The sequence below is a fragment of the Oreochromis niloticus genome, linkage group LG7 (genome assembly GCF_001858045.2).
Source record: "Oreochromis niloticus isolate F11D_XX linkage group LG7, O_niloticus_UMD_NMBU, whole genome shotgun sequence".
Taxonomy (NCBI): domain Eukaryota; kingdom Metazoa; phylum Chordata; class Actinopteri; order Cichliformes; family Cichlidae; genus Oreochromis; species Oreochromis niloticus.
The window spans coordinates 45,319,861-45,334,469 of NC_031972.2; the positions used below are offsets into that span (position 1 = coordinate 45,319,861).

At 38.1% G+C, this 14,609-nt stretch overlaps 1 protein-coding gene across 1 annotated transcript; it reads left to right on the forward strand.

The window, feature by feature from the left end:
• The first annotated feature begins 1,361 nt into the window (after positions 1–1,361).
• LOC109202929 (catalase) lies at positions 1,362–10,667 on the forward strand. Its single transcript, XM_019361816.2, has 13 exons — positions 1,362–1,529; positions 2,456–2,627; positions 3,954–4,064; positions 5,830–5,960; positions 6,279–6,383; positions 6,608–6,733; positions 6,818–7,009; positions 7,113–7,265; positions 7,354–7,492; positions 7,964–8,094; positions 8,521–8,628; positions 8,861–8,944; positions 9,488–10,667. The coding sequence occupies exons 1-13, from the start codon at positions 1,464–1,466 to the stop codon at positions 9,551–9,553; spliced, it is 1,584 nt and encodes a 527-aa protein (XP_019217361.1). The 5' UTR covers positions 1,362–1,463; the 3' UTR covers positions 9,554–10,667.
• The last annotated feature ends 3,942 nt before the right edge of the window (positions 10,668–14,609 follow it).

Sequence of the window (14,609 nt, forward strand, 5' to 3'; positions counted from 1 at the left end):
CCCTGCCTTTATAGGGGGCTTATATTTCACTAAAAACTATCTAATATGCATATCCACATAATTATGGATTACAATATTCAAAAAACAGACTTTAAAAAACCCCATTTAAAAACAGATTGTATTAGATTTATATTTTAAATATGACAAAAACATATTCTAGCAAATTATGGCCAAATTATTCTGTTACATTTTTTGTATTGTTGCATTCTTACCCGACCAGAACAACCCCTGTCTTTTGCCTTACAAATATTTCAGTGTCACTTTATTTCCCACAGTTTTTTTCAATGTTGCCTTATGGTTCCGAGCGCTGTCATCAATCTTTACATTTTATGATTATCTCATAACACTTGTTTAATCAGCTACCATCTCTCCTATGGACTTTTTAGCCTCAGATCAACATAACCCTGCTCCCCAGCTCTATCAGCAGCTAGAGCAGCAGCAATTCATTCACAGCATTGTACCCTATCAGGTAAACATAGGCTACGTTTTGCATTGTCCCCACCTGATGACAGTAATACAGTATGACTCGATTCCACATTGGATTCTTGATGAACGTGGGTTGTTGTTATTCTGTCTGGTTCTATGTGGCCCTTTCTAACTTTTAGCACCCGCCCCTTCAAACATCTCTGCAAAGCCCTGTTATGGACTGTCGTTAAAAAAAGGGGGAAGCTACAGCGTGGAACATGGCCCTGCTCTAGCTTTGCTTGTTTGTTTCAGATGTGTTACGTATATTTCTTAAAATGGCAAATATATATTTTTCTATGTGTGAATAAAATATGTGTTTAAGATTTGTAAATCATTGCAATAATTTCTTAACTGAGGTTGTGAGATGCTAAAAGCAAAAGTACTAACATGTAAACTACAATGAAAGTACAATAAACAGTACAGTGCAAGTGAACATTTCAATAATTTTGAGATTAATTCAAAGATCAGAAATTGGTTTTTTTTGGGTTTTTTTTGCCATTTTCCACCTTTTTCTTCTACTCTTTTACAATTTAGTTATGCTGCAGTATAATAATAATAATAATAATAATAAGGCTAATAAGGAAATATGCTGTTCGGTGATTTGCTTGCGTTAACGGTAAACATTAAGGCGTGTCCTCAGATAAGGTATCTATTTAATGCATGCTATTTTGTTTTTGTCTTACAAATAAAGGACGGCATTTTGAGTTTAAAAGTGAATATTTAGTGAGTAGGTTCGAAAGGTAAAGGTTTTTCACACTTAAAAATTGCATAAAGATTTATGTATGATCAGCAGCTTGTTTTTGGTTTGGTGCTTTCTCTTCAGTCTCATAAGTGGGTCAGGATTCGTACATTAGCCAATCAGAATATAGGGGAGCAGGGGGGCGGAGCAACGTCGGGCACTGTCCAGGAAGAAATTCTGGCGTAGGTATAAAGCGATAGCAGCGTTTTGTGCGCAATCTATTCTGCACAGTGTCTGGTCTAAACCCCGAATTGTGAAGATGGCAGACGACAGAGATAAAGCTACTGACCAAATGAAGACATGGAAGGCGAATCGAGGTTCTCAGGTCTGTATATGCATTAAGTGATTTTACTCCGCAGTGGCTACCGCAGTTGGAAATGGGTGAAAGGTCGTCCAGGAGTAACAGGCTAACTAAGAGCTAGCTTGTAGAGCGAGCTCATGTCCTGTAGTCTCTACATTAATGTTTTTAGTGTAGTTTTAGTCTTAAGTATTTATCATACAGTCGTATTTAGTCCTTTATACTTTTTCACAGCCGTGAAAGAGACTTTAACCATGAAGATAAGAAGTGGGTCCAGAGGCATTTGTTTGAACTTCAACCCTCCTATCTAACTAGGGCATATTAGAGCAAATTGCCGTTGTAAAGTAACCAAGTTCATGTCGCAGAATGTTTTTTATTCGTGCTGTTTTGAGCATGTTTGAGAGTCATGTAAAGACAAACAGCATGCCGTCTGAGCAGCTTCAAGTTTCAGCGTTATTGTTATGATAGTACACCTGCGAAACTGCACCATTGTATACACGTGTCACTTTTTTATGCTTAACGCAGTCTGCCTTTTTTAATTGCTTGTGCAACATTGTCAATATCTTTGTTAGTTTCATAGATACTTGCTTTCAAAAGTGCCAGTTTTAAGGGCATTCATTTGGACAATGAGTTATTATAACAGTTTAAGGCTCATGCAGGAGGAATTTCAAACATTGAAGATGATTTCATTGATTAATATATTAAGCAACTTAGTATTTTGCACTGATTTTGTTTCTTCATTGTAATCAAAAGGTTAAAATTGCATTAAAGAAAAACCAGCTGTATTGCATTAGTTTTTTTTATAGTCTAACATCAAGATATATTTAATGCTTTCTGTTTTTTGTGGGGTTTTTTTTTTTGTCGTTGTCGTTGTTGTTGTTGTTGTTGTTGTTGTGTGTGGTTTTTTTTGTGTGTTTTTTTTTGTTTTTAAATTATTATCCGTCTGTTATCAGAAACCAGATGTGCTGACCACAGGCGGTGGCCATCCAGTGGGAGACAAATTGAACTTGCAGACTGCAGGGCCAAGAGGACCGCTGCTGGTTCAAGATGTAGTCTTCACAGATGAGATGGCCCACTTTGACCGTGAACGAATCCCAGAGAGAGTGGTCCATGCCAAAGGGGCAGGTAAGGCATTGTGCTGTAGTTATGATGCTCTTTTTATCTGATTTGCTGTGCTTTTTGTTATAGCAGTGCAAAAGTGCACACAAACTACTGCTGATCGTGTGTAAGAAAAGGTTAAAAAAAATAAATTGTTATTTGTATTCACTGACTAACAGGCTAACAAAAACGCTTTGCGTTCTTAAAGGAATATTTGTAATTAAGTAAAGAAAGCCAAACGTAAAAATTGCTGCCATTCAGGTCAATAGGATGGCTAGACATTTTATGCCAACACTTAGGGCTAAGCAGTATGGCCAGAAATAGTGTCCCACTATATTTATTTCATTTTGAGCCCCTCAATAGTTCTCGCACACAGTTTTGGTGAGTAACACTCTTTTAAGTCTTCCTGCTGGCAGTAAAAAAATTAAAGGCTTCAATTAATTTATTCATTATCTATGGTCAACATCATTCAAAATGTTTGTGTAATTTCTGACATTATTGTTTTTGTAGCAGTTATGACTGCTGCCATGCTTTTTGTTACATAATATTATTAGTCTTGTGCCTTTTGGTTATTTCCACCTACATCAGGTGTAACAGTCCACAAATACAATGTTAAAATGACTCACCGTGGGATTAGCTCTATATTTATAAAGTCTTCAGACATGAATCATTTCTTAGTTCTAATGCCTGAAGTAGTAGGTAAATCATAGCTTGAGCTCTAGACATCGACAATGCATTATTCAAAATGATAAAGTTTAATGGATAGGACAACTTTTCAATATGTTGGTGACAACACTTTGTACACTGTGCAGTGTATTCTCAACACTGGCCATTTAACATGCACTAGAATACCACAGATACAGAGTTACTAAGGTACATATTCAGCACCTGGCACCAAAGACTCCCAATGTTTAAAAGGTCTTAACAGCAGGCATGTGGTACAGTTATGTCTGAGATAAAGCAGTGGCCTGATCCTTAACATTGGAAAGTGTTCAAATTTATGTGCAAATTTAGTCAAGAATTGTATTCTGGTGCAGGCAGATGGCTACAAATGACTGCATTAAATTACAAAGTTAAAGAAGACAACCAAAAAATAAGTATAAAAGGAAATGTGGATCCTGCTTATTTGTGGATTAACTCCGAACAATTGTTAATCTTTACAGGCTTTACAGATCAGGGCTTGAGACTTTGGACAGACGTTGAACAAGTTATTTGTTGGCCTACTTTCAAGAGTCTTAGATTTGTTCCCATGATAAATGCAGTAAAAACTAGGACTCAAAATTTGTGAAGCTTATATTAGCAGACCTGTCTTTTAAAATTTGTATTTATTTTCATTTTTTCTCCATTATTCAGGGGCGTTTGGCTTCTTTGAGGTCACTCATGACATCACTCGCTACTGCAAAGCCAAAGTGTTTGAGCATGTCGGCAAGACTACACCAATTGCTGTCCGCTTCTCCACTGTGGGTAAGAACGACCATAAAGGATTTCATGGGTTCGCCTTGTTAATGGCTACAGATTTGCTTATTGGGGGGCGGTCTTTTTTTTTTTTTTTTTTTTCTTCCTTGTTTACACAGTTTTGGTGTGATTGTTTGGACTATAGACCATGTGCACGAGAAAATGCTAACTTCCTGGTTTGAGACCGGATGTAGTGTTGTACATTTCCGAAAGCTTTAATTTGCGGTCAATCGCTACTGCGAAGATATACTCCAAAATCATGTCCAAAACTCGAAAATGGAAAGATCGCGTTAAGTTACAAAGAGCAGAAGGTGGGAACGCTCACCGCTGTTGTGTCATAAAAAATCTAATGATCAATTTTGACGTTTAACGAGTTTAGATCGATCAGTTGTTTACATCACTCAACACAAGCAGAACTGCATTACTAAATGCGAAGGCACATCGTCCACATGAACGCGGTTCACCTTTCACCTCGCTGTTTCGCAGATTTTTTTTAGTGCAAGTTTGCATGCTTTTTTTTTTTTTTTTTTTTTTTTTTTAACATCACATTGTGTCCTGCGTCCTGATCGCTGCAGACAATCTCCTCCGTGATGTCTCTCCTGTACAACACAGAATCACTCCATCGATCGCTAGCAATGTGACTCTAAAGTGCAGTACTGTATGTCGACGAAACGCTTTGCACCGTCAAAAAATAAAATTGGCTACTGGATTTCACCCATCGCTGGTTATTTTTAGAACATAACACCCGCGATAAACGAGGGACCGCTGTATACAGATACTGAGAAATATAAAATTTGAATCCCTTTTCTCTTTTGCTCTGAGGCGCGGGGGAAAAAATATCGACAAGTCGATGAACATCATTTACAGATATATTGGGTAAATGCCCAAGACATCTATAGAAATGTAAATCGCCGCTTGATTCATTCATTTGCTTAACTTGTTTTGGACCGTAAACAAGGCGCGAATAGGACACCGGAAACAAAGCTCCCTACAGGAGTTTCTGCACCGGAAGTAGCATATGCTAACGTGCACATAGTCTATTGCTTTTAACATCTGTAGTGGCACCTCTGGACTGCACTGAGCAGCTGCTACGTCACAAACCCATTCAGCCTCTTCCTATCTGCCTTTAGCATATTTCATATTTAAAAAAAAATAAAAAAACTAATTTGCACTTATTATTTTGAATTTTGCATAGGATGGCGTTTGTCTCAGAACTTGGACTAGACTTAAAAACATCCTGTTTATTTTTTATATTTTAACTGACAGGAATATATATAAAAAATAAAAAAAAATACCCCCTCGATTATATGAAGCCTTAATCTTCTCACAGCATGTTCATGTCTGCTGAAGACAGATAACGAACTTGTGAAAATATGGGGAGAAAATGCATGTGTGCTAAACAGTTTTGAAATGCTGTCATAGGAGAATAATATGGACAATGAAAACATTATATTGAGTGTTTCATGAAAGTGTGACTGTATTAGACATTCTGGTGCTTGTATGAGTCATAAACCATCCCTTGAAAATGGAAAGTGTGAGTGAAAGTGAGTATTTGGTAAAGGATTGATACCTATAAGCAGGCTGGCCCTGTGTTGGCAAGTGGTGCTCTTAATATCTCGACTTGGGTGACATTAGAAAGGACATTAACGGTGAACTTTCAGTCGATTTGTATGCTGTAGATGCTGGACATTGTCTTTTAGACTAAGTTAGTAGATAATGATACTAATTCATGATTTGTCGGTGAAATATCAATTTAACTTTTTTATTTTCCCAGCTGGAGAGTCTGGGTCTGCAGACACTGTGCGTGACCCTCGAGGTTTTGCAGTCAAGTTTTACACTGAAGATGGTAACTGGGACCTGACGGGCAACAATACCCCAATTTTCTTCATCAGGGATGCCATGCTGGTGAGTGGGTGTAGGGACACATGTGTCTGGGCAGACTGTAATGTTACAGATTTGTATAAAATTTGCATCAGTTGCTGTATTACAGCAGTTCATTTTTTTTTTCTAACATGGAAACAGTTAAGTGTGGATGCTTTTTCAATTTTGTGTGTCTTTTTTTTAACATTAAATATCTAACCCGAAGGGATATGAAATAAACCAAGCTTATTATTCCTACTGTAAGATGATTAAGACCAGAGACACATTCCTCACAATACTTGTGCTAATATCAGTCAAGTGTCCATTGTCTTATATTGATGTCCCACATTTAATCTCGTGCAGTTCCCATCCTTCATCCATTCCCAGAAGCGCAATCCCCAAACCCACATGAAAGACCCTGACATGGTGTGGGACTTCTGGAGTTTGAGGCCCGAGAGTCTGCATCAGGTAGATGCTGCTGAGCCTGATACTGAAAAGTCTAGTATATTATGTCATTTCACCTGGGGTGTTTCTAAAATACACATTTAGGATAAAGAATATTTTCAAGTAATTGAGTCTTTCTGTGCACTGTTGCTTGCTGTCTTTATACTTGTAGTCATCATCGACAGTGATTGGCACAGAAACCCTTGTAGTTGTTTTCATGGTCTTGTCTTCTCTTGTCTCCTGTGCAGGTGTCTTTCTTGTTCAGTGATCGAGGTTTGCCTGATGGCCACCGTCACATGAATGGCTACGGCTCTCACACCTTCAAACTGGTCAATGCCGATGGTGAACGTGTCTACTGCAAATTCCACTATAAGGTCTGCCTGAGGTCAGGTTTATTAGCTGTTATGTTGTATGTTCTGCCATCTCAGACTTCTTTTTTTTTTTTATTAATTTTTTAGACTGATCAAGGAATAAAGAATTTGACGGTGGAAGAGGCAGACCGCCTGGCAGCCACCAACCCAGATTATGGAATTGCAGACCTGTTCAATGCTATTGCTAATGGAAACTACCCATCCTGGACCTTTTACATCCAGGTCATGACCTTTGAGCAGGCTGAGAAGTTCCGGTTCAACCCGTTTGATCTTACAAAGGTACTGCAGTTCTGCACAACAGAAAACGTCCATAATATCACAGGATGTCTCTAAATAATAAGTTGCTAACTTTTGTGATTTGTAAATTTTATTCGTGGTGCAGGTTTGGTCACATAAAGAATACCCACTGATCCCTGTGGGCAAACTGGTTCTGAACAGAAACCCAGTCAACTACTTTGCAGAGGTGGAGCAGCTGGCCTTTGACCCAAGCAACATGCCACCAGGAATCGAGCCCAGCCCTGACAAGATGCTGCAGGTGACATTATGGCAGATTTGACAAGCTAGGGGGGAATGAAGAAAAGCTAGGTTGGTATTGAGCTCTGTCCTCCATGTTCTTTGTCTAGGGTCGCCTCTTCTCCTACCCAGACACGCATCGTCACCGGTTGGGGGCAAACTACCTGCAGATCCCTGTCAACTGCCCCTTCAGGGCTCGTGTGGCCAACTACCAGCGTGATGGTCCGATGTGCATGTATGACAACCAAGGTGAGACGTGATCAGGTCTGGTACCTGTGGCTCAGAAATGAATCTTGAGTAATCCTGTAATTTTAATCCAGGTAGTGTTACAGTTTATTTATACTGAGTTCTTAACTGTTATTTCTAACTGTTATTATACGTGACATATACACAAGTGCATATCACCTTTAATGTAGACGATCAGTGATGGAGTTTTAACAAATCTTAGTCATCCAAACACACCCTTATTATATAAAATAATTAGAAATAATTTTATAACATGCATAACCACAGTCATCTACATTGTGCACAAAATGTAAAAACTAGTGATAAAACATTAATTTTATCGCTACATTTCATGTATTGTACAGTGGCAGATGTGTGAATAACGTATGTCATCACTATAGTCACTGATTATGGTTTTTCCATTAACATCTCATCTTTGTTCACTTTTTCTTTCTTTCCTTCACTGCCTCACCACTGTTTTTGTTTGACCACCAGGTGGCGCTCCAAACTACTACCCTAACAGCTTCAGTGCCCCAGAGACCCAGCCTCAGTTTATGGAGTCCAAGTTCCAAGTGTCTGCAGATGTTGCTCGTTACAACAGCTCAGATGAAGACAATGTCACACAGGTACTGATGATTTAACAGGATCTGTAGGCGTGTGACAGAGTGTCTGAGGCCCAGGCATTTTCAGATTTGCTAATATTAAAAAGCTGCATAAATTCGTATTTAATATGAACAGTGGATCGAATGATAAGATGAACTAGTTACTCATTTTGTAAAGGGTAATCGAAATATCTAGATTTAGTTTTTAAGGCTTTTTCTTCCTGTTACTGCACTCGTTTGGTTTCTTCGGCCTCATATTGTAAGGAACAATAGTCAAAGCTAATTCTTACTAGTAATAAACAGAAAGTGTAATAGGATGGGGGTTTTTTCCTTTCTTTTTTTTTTTTTTTTTTTTTAAAGACTTTAAATCAAGTTGATGCTTCTGAGTCAAAATCTGTTTCAGATTAGTTCCTTTTTCCTCTGGAGGATCAACCTGTGTGTTTTTTGCAGGTTCGCACCTTCTACACTCAGGTCCTGAATGAGGAGGAGCGACAGAGACTTTGCCAGAACATGGCCGGGTCCCTGAAAGGAGCCCAGCTCTTCATCCAGAAACGCATGGTGAGACCAAGCACTACAGTCTCTCACTTAGCTGTCGCTCATAGTTTGTGCTTTTTGGAATATGAGGTTTCAGGAAACATGTTGTGCTTATTGATAAATGTAATCCATATACAGTATGTAATCTGTTTATTTCTTCATGGGGAGATGAAGAGGATGTGTGTTTTGTTTCTTGTGTTTTTAGAAGAACCTGCTATCCTCCAGGACTGTAATGTTTGTCTTGCATGTCTTGCAGGTCGAGAATTTGAAGGCTGTCCATCCAGACTATGGAAACAGAGTTGAGACTCTTCTCAAGAAGTACAATGCGGAGGCCAAGAAGGTAAATGGGCCTTGTCTAGTTGTGTGTTTATATACAGCATCCATCCAGTGCAAGTTGTAATTTCATTCATTCACTAGCCACACTGGTTCACAGTTAAATATCTTTAGAGACTTTACCAAAAGAGGTGTGTGTGTGTGTGTGTGTGTGTGTGTGTGTGTGTGTGTGTGTGTGTGTGTGTGTGTGTGTGTGTGTGTGTGTGTGTGTGTGTGTGTGTGTGTGTGTGTGTGTGTGTGTGTGTGTGTGTGTGTGTGTGTGTGTGTGTGTGGGGGGTTTTTTTTTTTTTTTTTTTTAGAAAGGAGCATTTAACAATCAATAAGACTTTGATTAGATGATACAGATAATCAAAGGCATAGAAAAATGTCTGACCTTAAAGTAAGAGGACATGGTATGAAACTGACGTGTTAAATAAGAAGAAACGTGTGGATGGATTTTTATCTGGTGTCAAAGTACTCATAGTAGTACATTGTAATTACATTAATATTCTGCCCATTAAGGTGTCTGATCTCAATTTTGAGTTTCTCTTCTTCAATTTGTGTTTTTCAGGACGCCACCTTGCATGTTTACAGCCGTCCAGGAGCCGCTGCCCTCGCCGCATCCTCTAAGATGTGATGCCTTAAATTTCAAGCGAGCAAATGCACTTGCATCATAACTGACCACTACTGAAATAGAACATTAGATCCATCAGGAAAGGCTCAAAATACTAGTAATCTGGCTTTTACTGTTGTGGCTAATTGGTTTTTGATTCAGTTTTTCCAAGCAATTTATTTCTCTAAATTGTCAGCACTTGCATTTTGCTGAAAGGTTGTGAGTTGTGAGCTCCACCACAACCAGGTTGCAATAAAGTCACCATGATAATATTTCAGTGTTTTTAAGCTTTGAGTAGACCACCTGAGTTTAACAGGCACTTAAGAGCATTTCATTTCATTTTGATTTAATTGCATTAAGCGTATTAACCAAACCAGCCTCCAGTAATTCCTCACGTTGTATGTACTACTAAGCTATGATGCTTGAAATTTTAAAAAAGCGTTGCAAGTTTGAAAGAAATCTGCATTAAGGATGATATTTGGTATCTGCTTTAATGATCAGTCTCAATTTAAGTTGGTAAAACATCTGGATTTGTTATGAACCACAGGTTTGCTGCTTTGCTTTTTTTCCCCAGTATGAGCAATGATCTGTTGTGGGTTTGTCTGTTTGTCTTCTTTCCTCATGTTTGACTGAACCACTGGTGAGTGTTATCATTGTGGGTATGCGGTGATGAGCAAGTTAAAAGATGTAATATTAACTAAAACAGTCGTTTGTGCCTTTTTATATACAAAAACTACCACTAACATGGATTTAACCTTCATCCTTAACAACCCAGGTTTGTTTCTGTTTAGTGTGGGATTTATTTGATTTTTGATGGGTTGTTTTTTGGGGGGGGGGTGTCTAATTGCTTTACCTTAAAGCTGTCTTTCAGCACATCTTTAGATTGGTACATAAGAATTCTGACATTCTTCAGTCAAGTGGGAAACTTAATAAAATAAATCTGACCTTTAAGAGTAATGCAGCTTCAAGCATGAAATGATGAAAAGTAACTGTCTAAATTAAATCTCACTGTTCTGAATTGTTTGAGTGAACTTTCTGTTGATCTGAATGTGACTGATTTCTTTTATTAATGTCTGTACTGGAAAATATTTCACATCTGTTCTGTGCTTACATTAATGGATTTGTAAGTTCATCAGTCTTCCTTTGTCTCCTGTACTTTTTCAAACAATTCTCAACTTGTCTGGACGTAGCATGTTTTCACTAGTTCCTTTATTTGCAGCATGTTTTAAAAGCAGTAGAGGTTCTCTGCTCAAGCTGTACATGTCATATCTGCAAGTTGTGGAAGAATGAAGCCCGGCTGTAAAGTTTCAGCGCAGGGTGTGTCTGTAGGTAGGGCATGAGTTCACACGAATTCATCATTCACACAAGGTTGAAGTTGAACTGATAATGAAGCAGTGCAGTTTAGTGCATGCATACGTATATTCACAAGAAGAACTTGCACAAATCTCTTTCAAGGCAGCTTGTTCTCTGGGCAGTATTTACTGTAAGGATATAGTATTAAAATTTGTATGTGAAAATTTATTTATTTTTTTTTATTAAGAGGACTTTAAGGTTATAGTACAGTAATAATCAGAAAAGGGTAGCATGACAGTTGTTTACTTTGATTAAACAAACATTATGTAGCAGTCCGTAATTGATAAGAGGTTAATTTTCAACCAGTAAGTCACTGGAGATCTTGATGGATTTAGGGGAAATTTTCATGAATTGTTAAAATGAAAATTATCCTTTAACCTCCCTTTTTGCAATAACATGGTGAAGTTGCAAGAGTCCATGTAGCCTGTAAGTCAAACCCTCACAAATATGACATCACTGGAAAGCCCAGGATATCCTGTACTGACAGTACAGTAGGACTCATATGGATTGCATACATTATGATTGATGTACAGATCTCCCACAAATGTCCCCGACATAATACAAAAAATGAATTGCTGGATTTTAGGAGAGTGGTATACAATTATGAGTTTCAAAGTAAAACAGCTCTGGATTGTCTGCTGAGAAAACAGAGCTGTACCTTTTGTGTTTAGATTGTGATTATGTGTAGCAGCTTTACTGAAGAATATGTCAATAATGACAGCACTGAAAGTTTTAATTATTTTTTTCTGCTGATAAGCCAGGGCTCGAACCAGCAACCTTCCAATTACAAGACAAACTGACAACTGTTGAGCCTCGATCGCGATCGCCCCTATGGAAGTGTTTGTATTCATATAAGTGTATTCATATAATTTAAAAACTAATTGAACTTTTTCTGTATTCAGTGGGATAACATCTATATTTTTTAATGTTTTGAAACTCTTATTTTGACTACACTGTAAAAAAAAAAAAAATTGTAATATAAAAGTATTTTACTGTGCATTTTACAGTTTTGTACTGTTTTTCTAGAATATCATTAAATTTACATAAATAGATTGTGATTTCACATTTCAAATGTAAAATAACATAAAATCACTGTAAATGTTATAAAACATTTTCTTGTTTTTTAAATATATTTGTCTGTACATATGCATATTTAGATTGTTAAAATACATGCACAAATGTATCATAATTTCACAAATATTTGTCTGTTATTTGAAAGATTGAACTGTTAAATTCAAATGTAATACTATGGAAAAATATATATAATGATTCTTATAAACTTTTTTTACAACAAATATTTAGGGCGATCGTGGGTCAAGAGTTGGCAGTTCGTCTTGTAATCAGAAGGTTGCCGGTTCGAGCCCTGGCTCGGACAGTCTCAGTCGCTGTGTCCTTGGACAAGACACTTCACCTACCACCTACTCGTGATGGCCAGAGGGGCCGATGGCGCGATATGGCAGCCTTGCCTCTGTCAGCCTGTCCCAGAGCAACTGTGGCTACAACTGTAGCTTGCCTCCACCAGTGTAAGAGTGAATGAACAGTGGAATTGTAAAGCGCTTTGAGGGTCTCGAAAAACACCATGTAAATACAATCCATTATTATTTAAACCAACTGTTAACTGTATATTTCTGTACATTTAAGTATTATTATTCATATTGCCGGATTCATTGACTTTGTTTATAGGTAATTTCATTGTCTAATCACATTAAAATGTTCCTAATTTAATGTTTAAAAGCACTTGAAAAAATGGTAAAATGGTAAATGGCCTGTATTTATATAGCGCTTTACTAGTCCCTAAGGACCCCAAAGCGTTTTACATATCCAGTCATTCACCCATTCACGCACTGGTGATGGCAAGCTATGTTTTAGCCACAGCCACCCTGGGGCGCACTGACAGAGGCGAGGCTGCCGGACACTGGCGCCATCGGGCCCTCTGACCACCACCAGTAGGCAACGGGTGAAGTGTCTCGCCCAAGGACACAACGACCGAGACTGTCCAAGCCTTTGGCGTTTATTCAGCTGTGTGAAAACTATAACTTTATTCTCAGCCAAACTGATTTACTCACAAACAAATAAAACAGTGAAAAAAAGCCAAACAATAACATCTTTAAGTCATCTAAGTGACTTATATATCATGTTTAACCTGAGTAGCGAAAGCCCGCGGGAGGTTGAAAACGATGTTCGCTGTTTTCGCCCCGGCTAGCTATCGAGCTGGTGGATAACAGACATCTCCGAAAACGTCTTAGCACTTTTACAAATATGTGATGTCTTGATAACCCAAGCAGATATTTGAAGTTTACACGGCTACATTCTCACCTGAAAATATCTTAAAAGTTTATTTTGTGACACAGAAAGAGTAATGAGAGTAAAATTAAAACTTATTGTTGGAAACTGGAATTAGCTGGGCCGCGCTATGAATTCTGCGATATGGTGTGCCACGAAGGACACACCCGACCCATCCTTCAAATTCAGGGAAAAGAAGGACGCATTTGTCGGCCAGATTTGGAGGAGTCTACGAATTTGGAAAACCTTCGGCGCGTCGCTGTGTCGTAATTGGTCTACAATACGGCCTCAGGAGGATGTAGCCCATGAATTTGGACACCCCTAGAGAGAGGCGTTGAAAGGCTGCTCCAACGGAACTTATTGTTTCGGAGGAAAACACGAACACAGTGTACAGTCGAGTCTTAATAGCTTACTTACAACTGGGCTACACTGCCCATGAGGCCACATTGTCTAGGGCTATGCCTGTAACACCTATTGCCTTCATATCAAATCATTTTTTGAACAATAACAATTTTCCACTTATCTCTGCTAGAATTTTCACCTGTGAGCCTCTTAGATCCAGTCTTCTGAACTCCGCATCTCGCAGAAGACAAAAGGGAAGAACCCCAAATCTCTTTTAGATCCCACTTTTATACCTACTCCCCCTTTCTCCCACCTCTCCTACTGGACATCACACATTTTGGCTAATGAAGTTGGTGACTTCTAATCATCTGATTTCTACCTACACCAAAATCTCTTCATTGTATATGCTTTGTTATTCTTAACAGAGAGAGTTCACATTCACATCACATTTAATCACATATAGATATAAATCACTTCATGTTTCATTCAGTTTGTGTAATTCTACTTCATTTAAATTTGTCTTTAGCACATTTTCATATTAACATTTTTTAAGATAATCACTTTTCAGTTCAAATACTTATTTACTTTTTAAACCCACATATAAAACCTGGTTGTGTTTAACAATTACAACACTTAATGCTATTTTTTGATTCAGGATTATATGCATAATGAATTGGCAACACAGTTTTTATCTTCCTGGATACACACACACACACACACACCTACACACACACACACCTACACACACACACTCCAACTAAATTTCTCATTTATATATTGATCAAACTCATATTTTGATTATCTGATGAATGATGAATGAAGCCTTTATTTGTCACTTGCAGTTGGCTGCAGCGAAACTGGACCTCTTCCAACCGTACATACATCACACAAACATCACATTGGGGAGAGAGGTCAGAACATGTAGCATAAAGAAAAACGATGACATGTGCAACACAAAAGGGCAGTCGAGGAAGAAAAAAGAACTCTGCTCAGACTGAGCCCCTGATAGGGGTATGAGAACAGAAAACAAAAAATCCTCAGCACAAAAGCACATGAATCTTCACACCGTAACACCATGAAAACACATGACAAGCAACAGGGT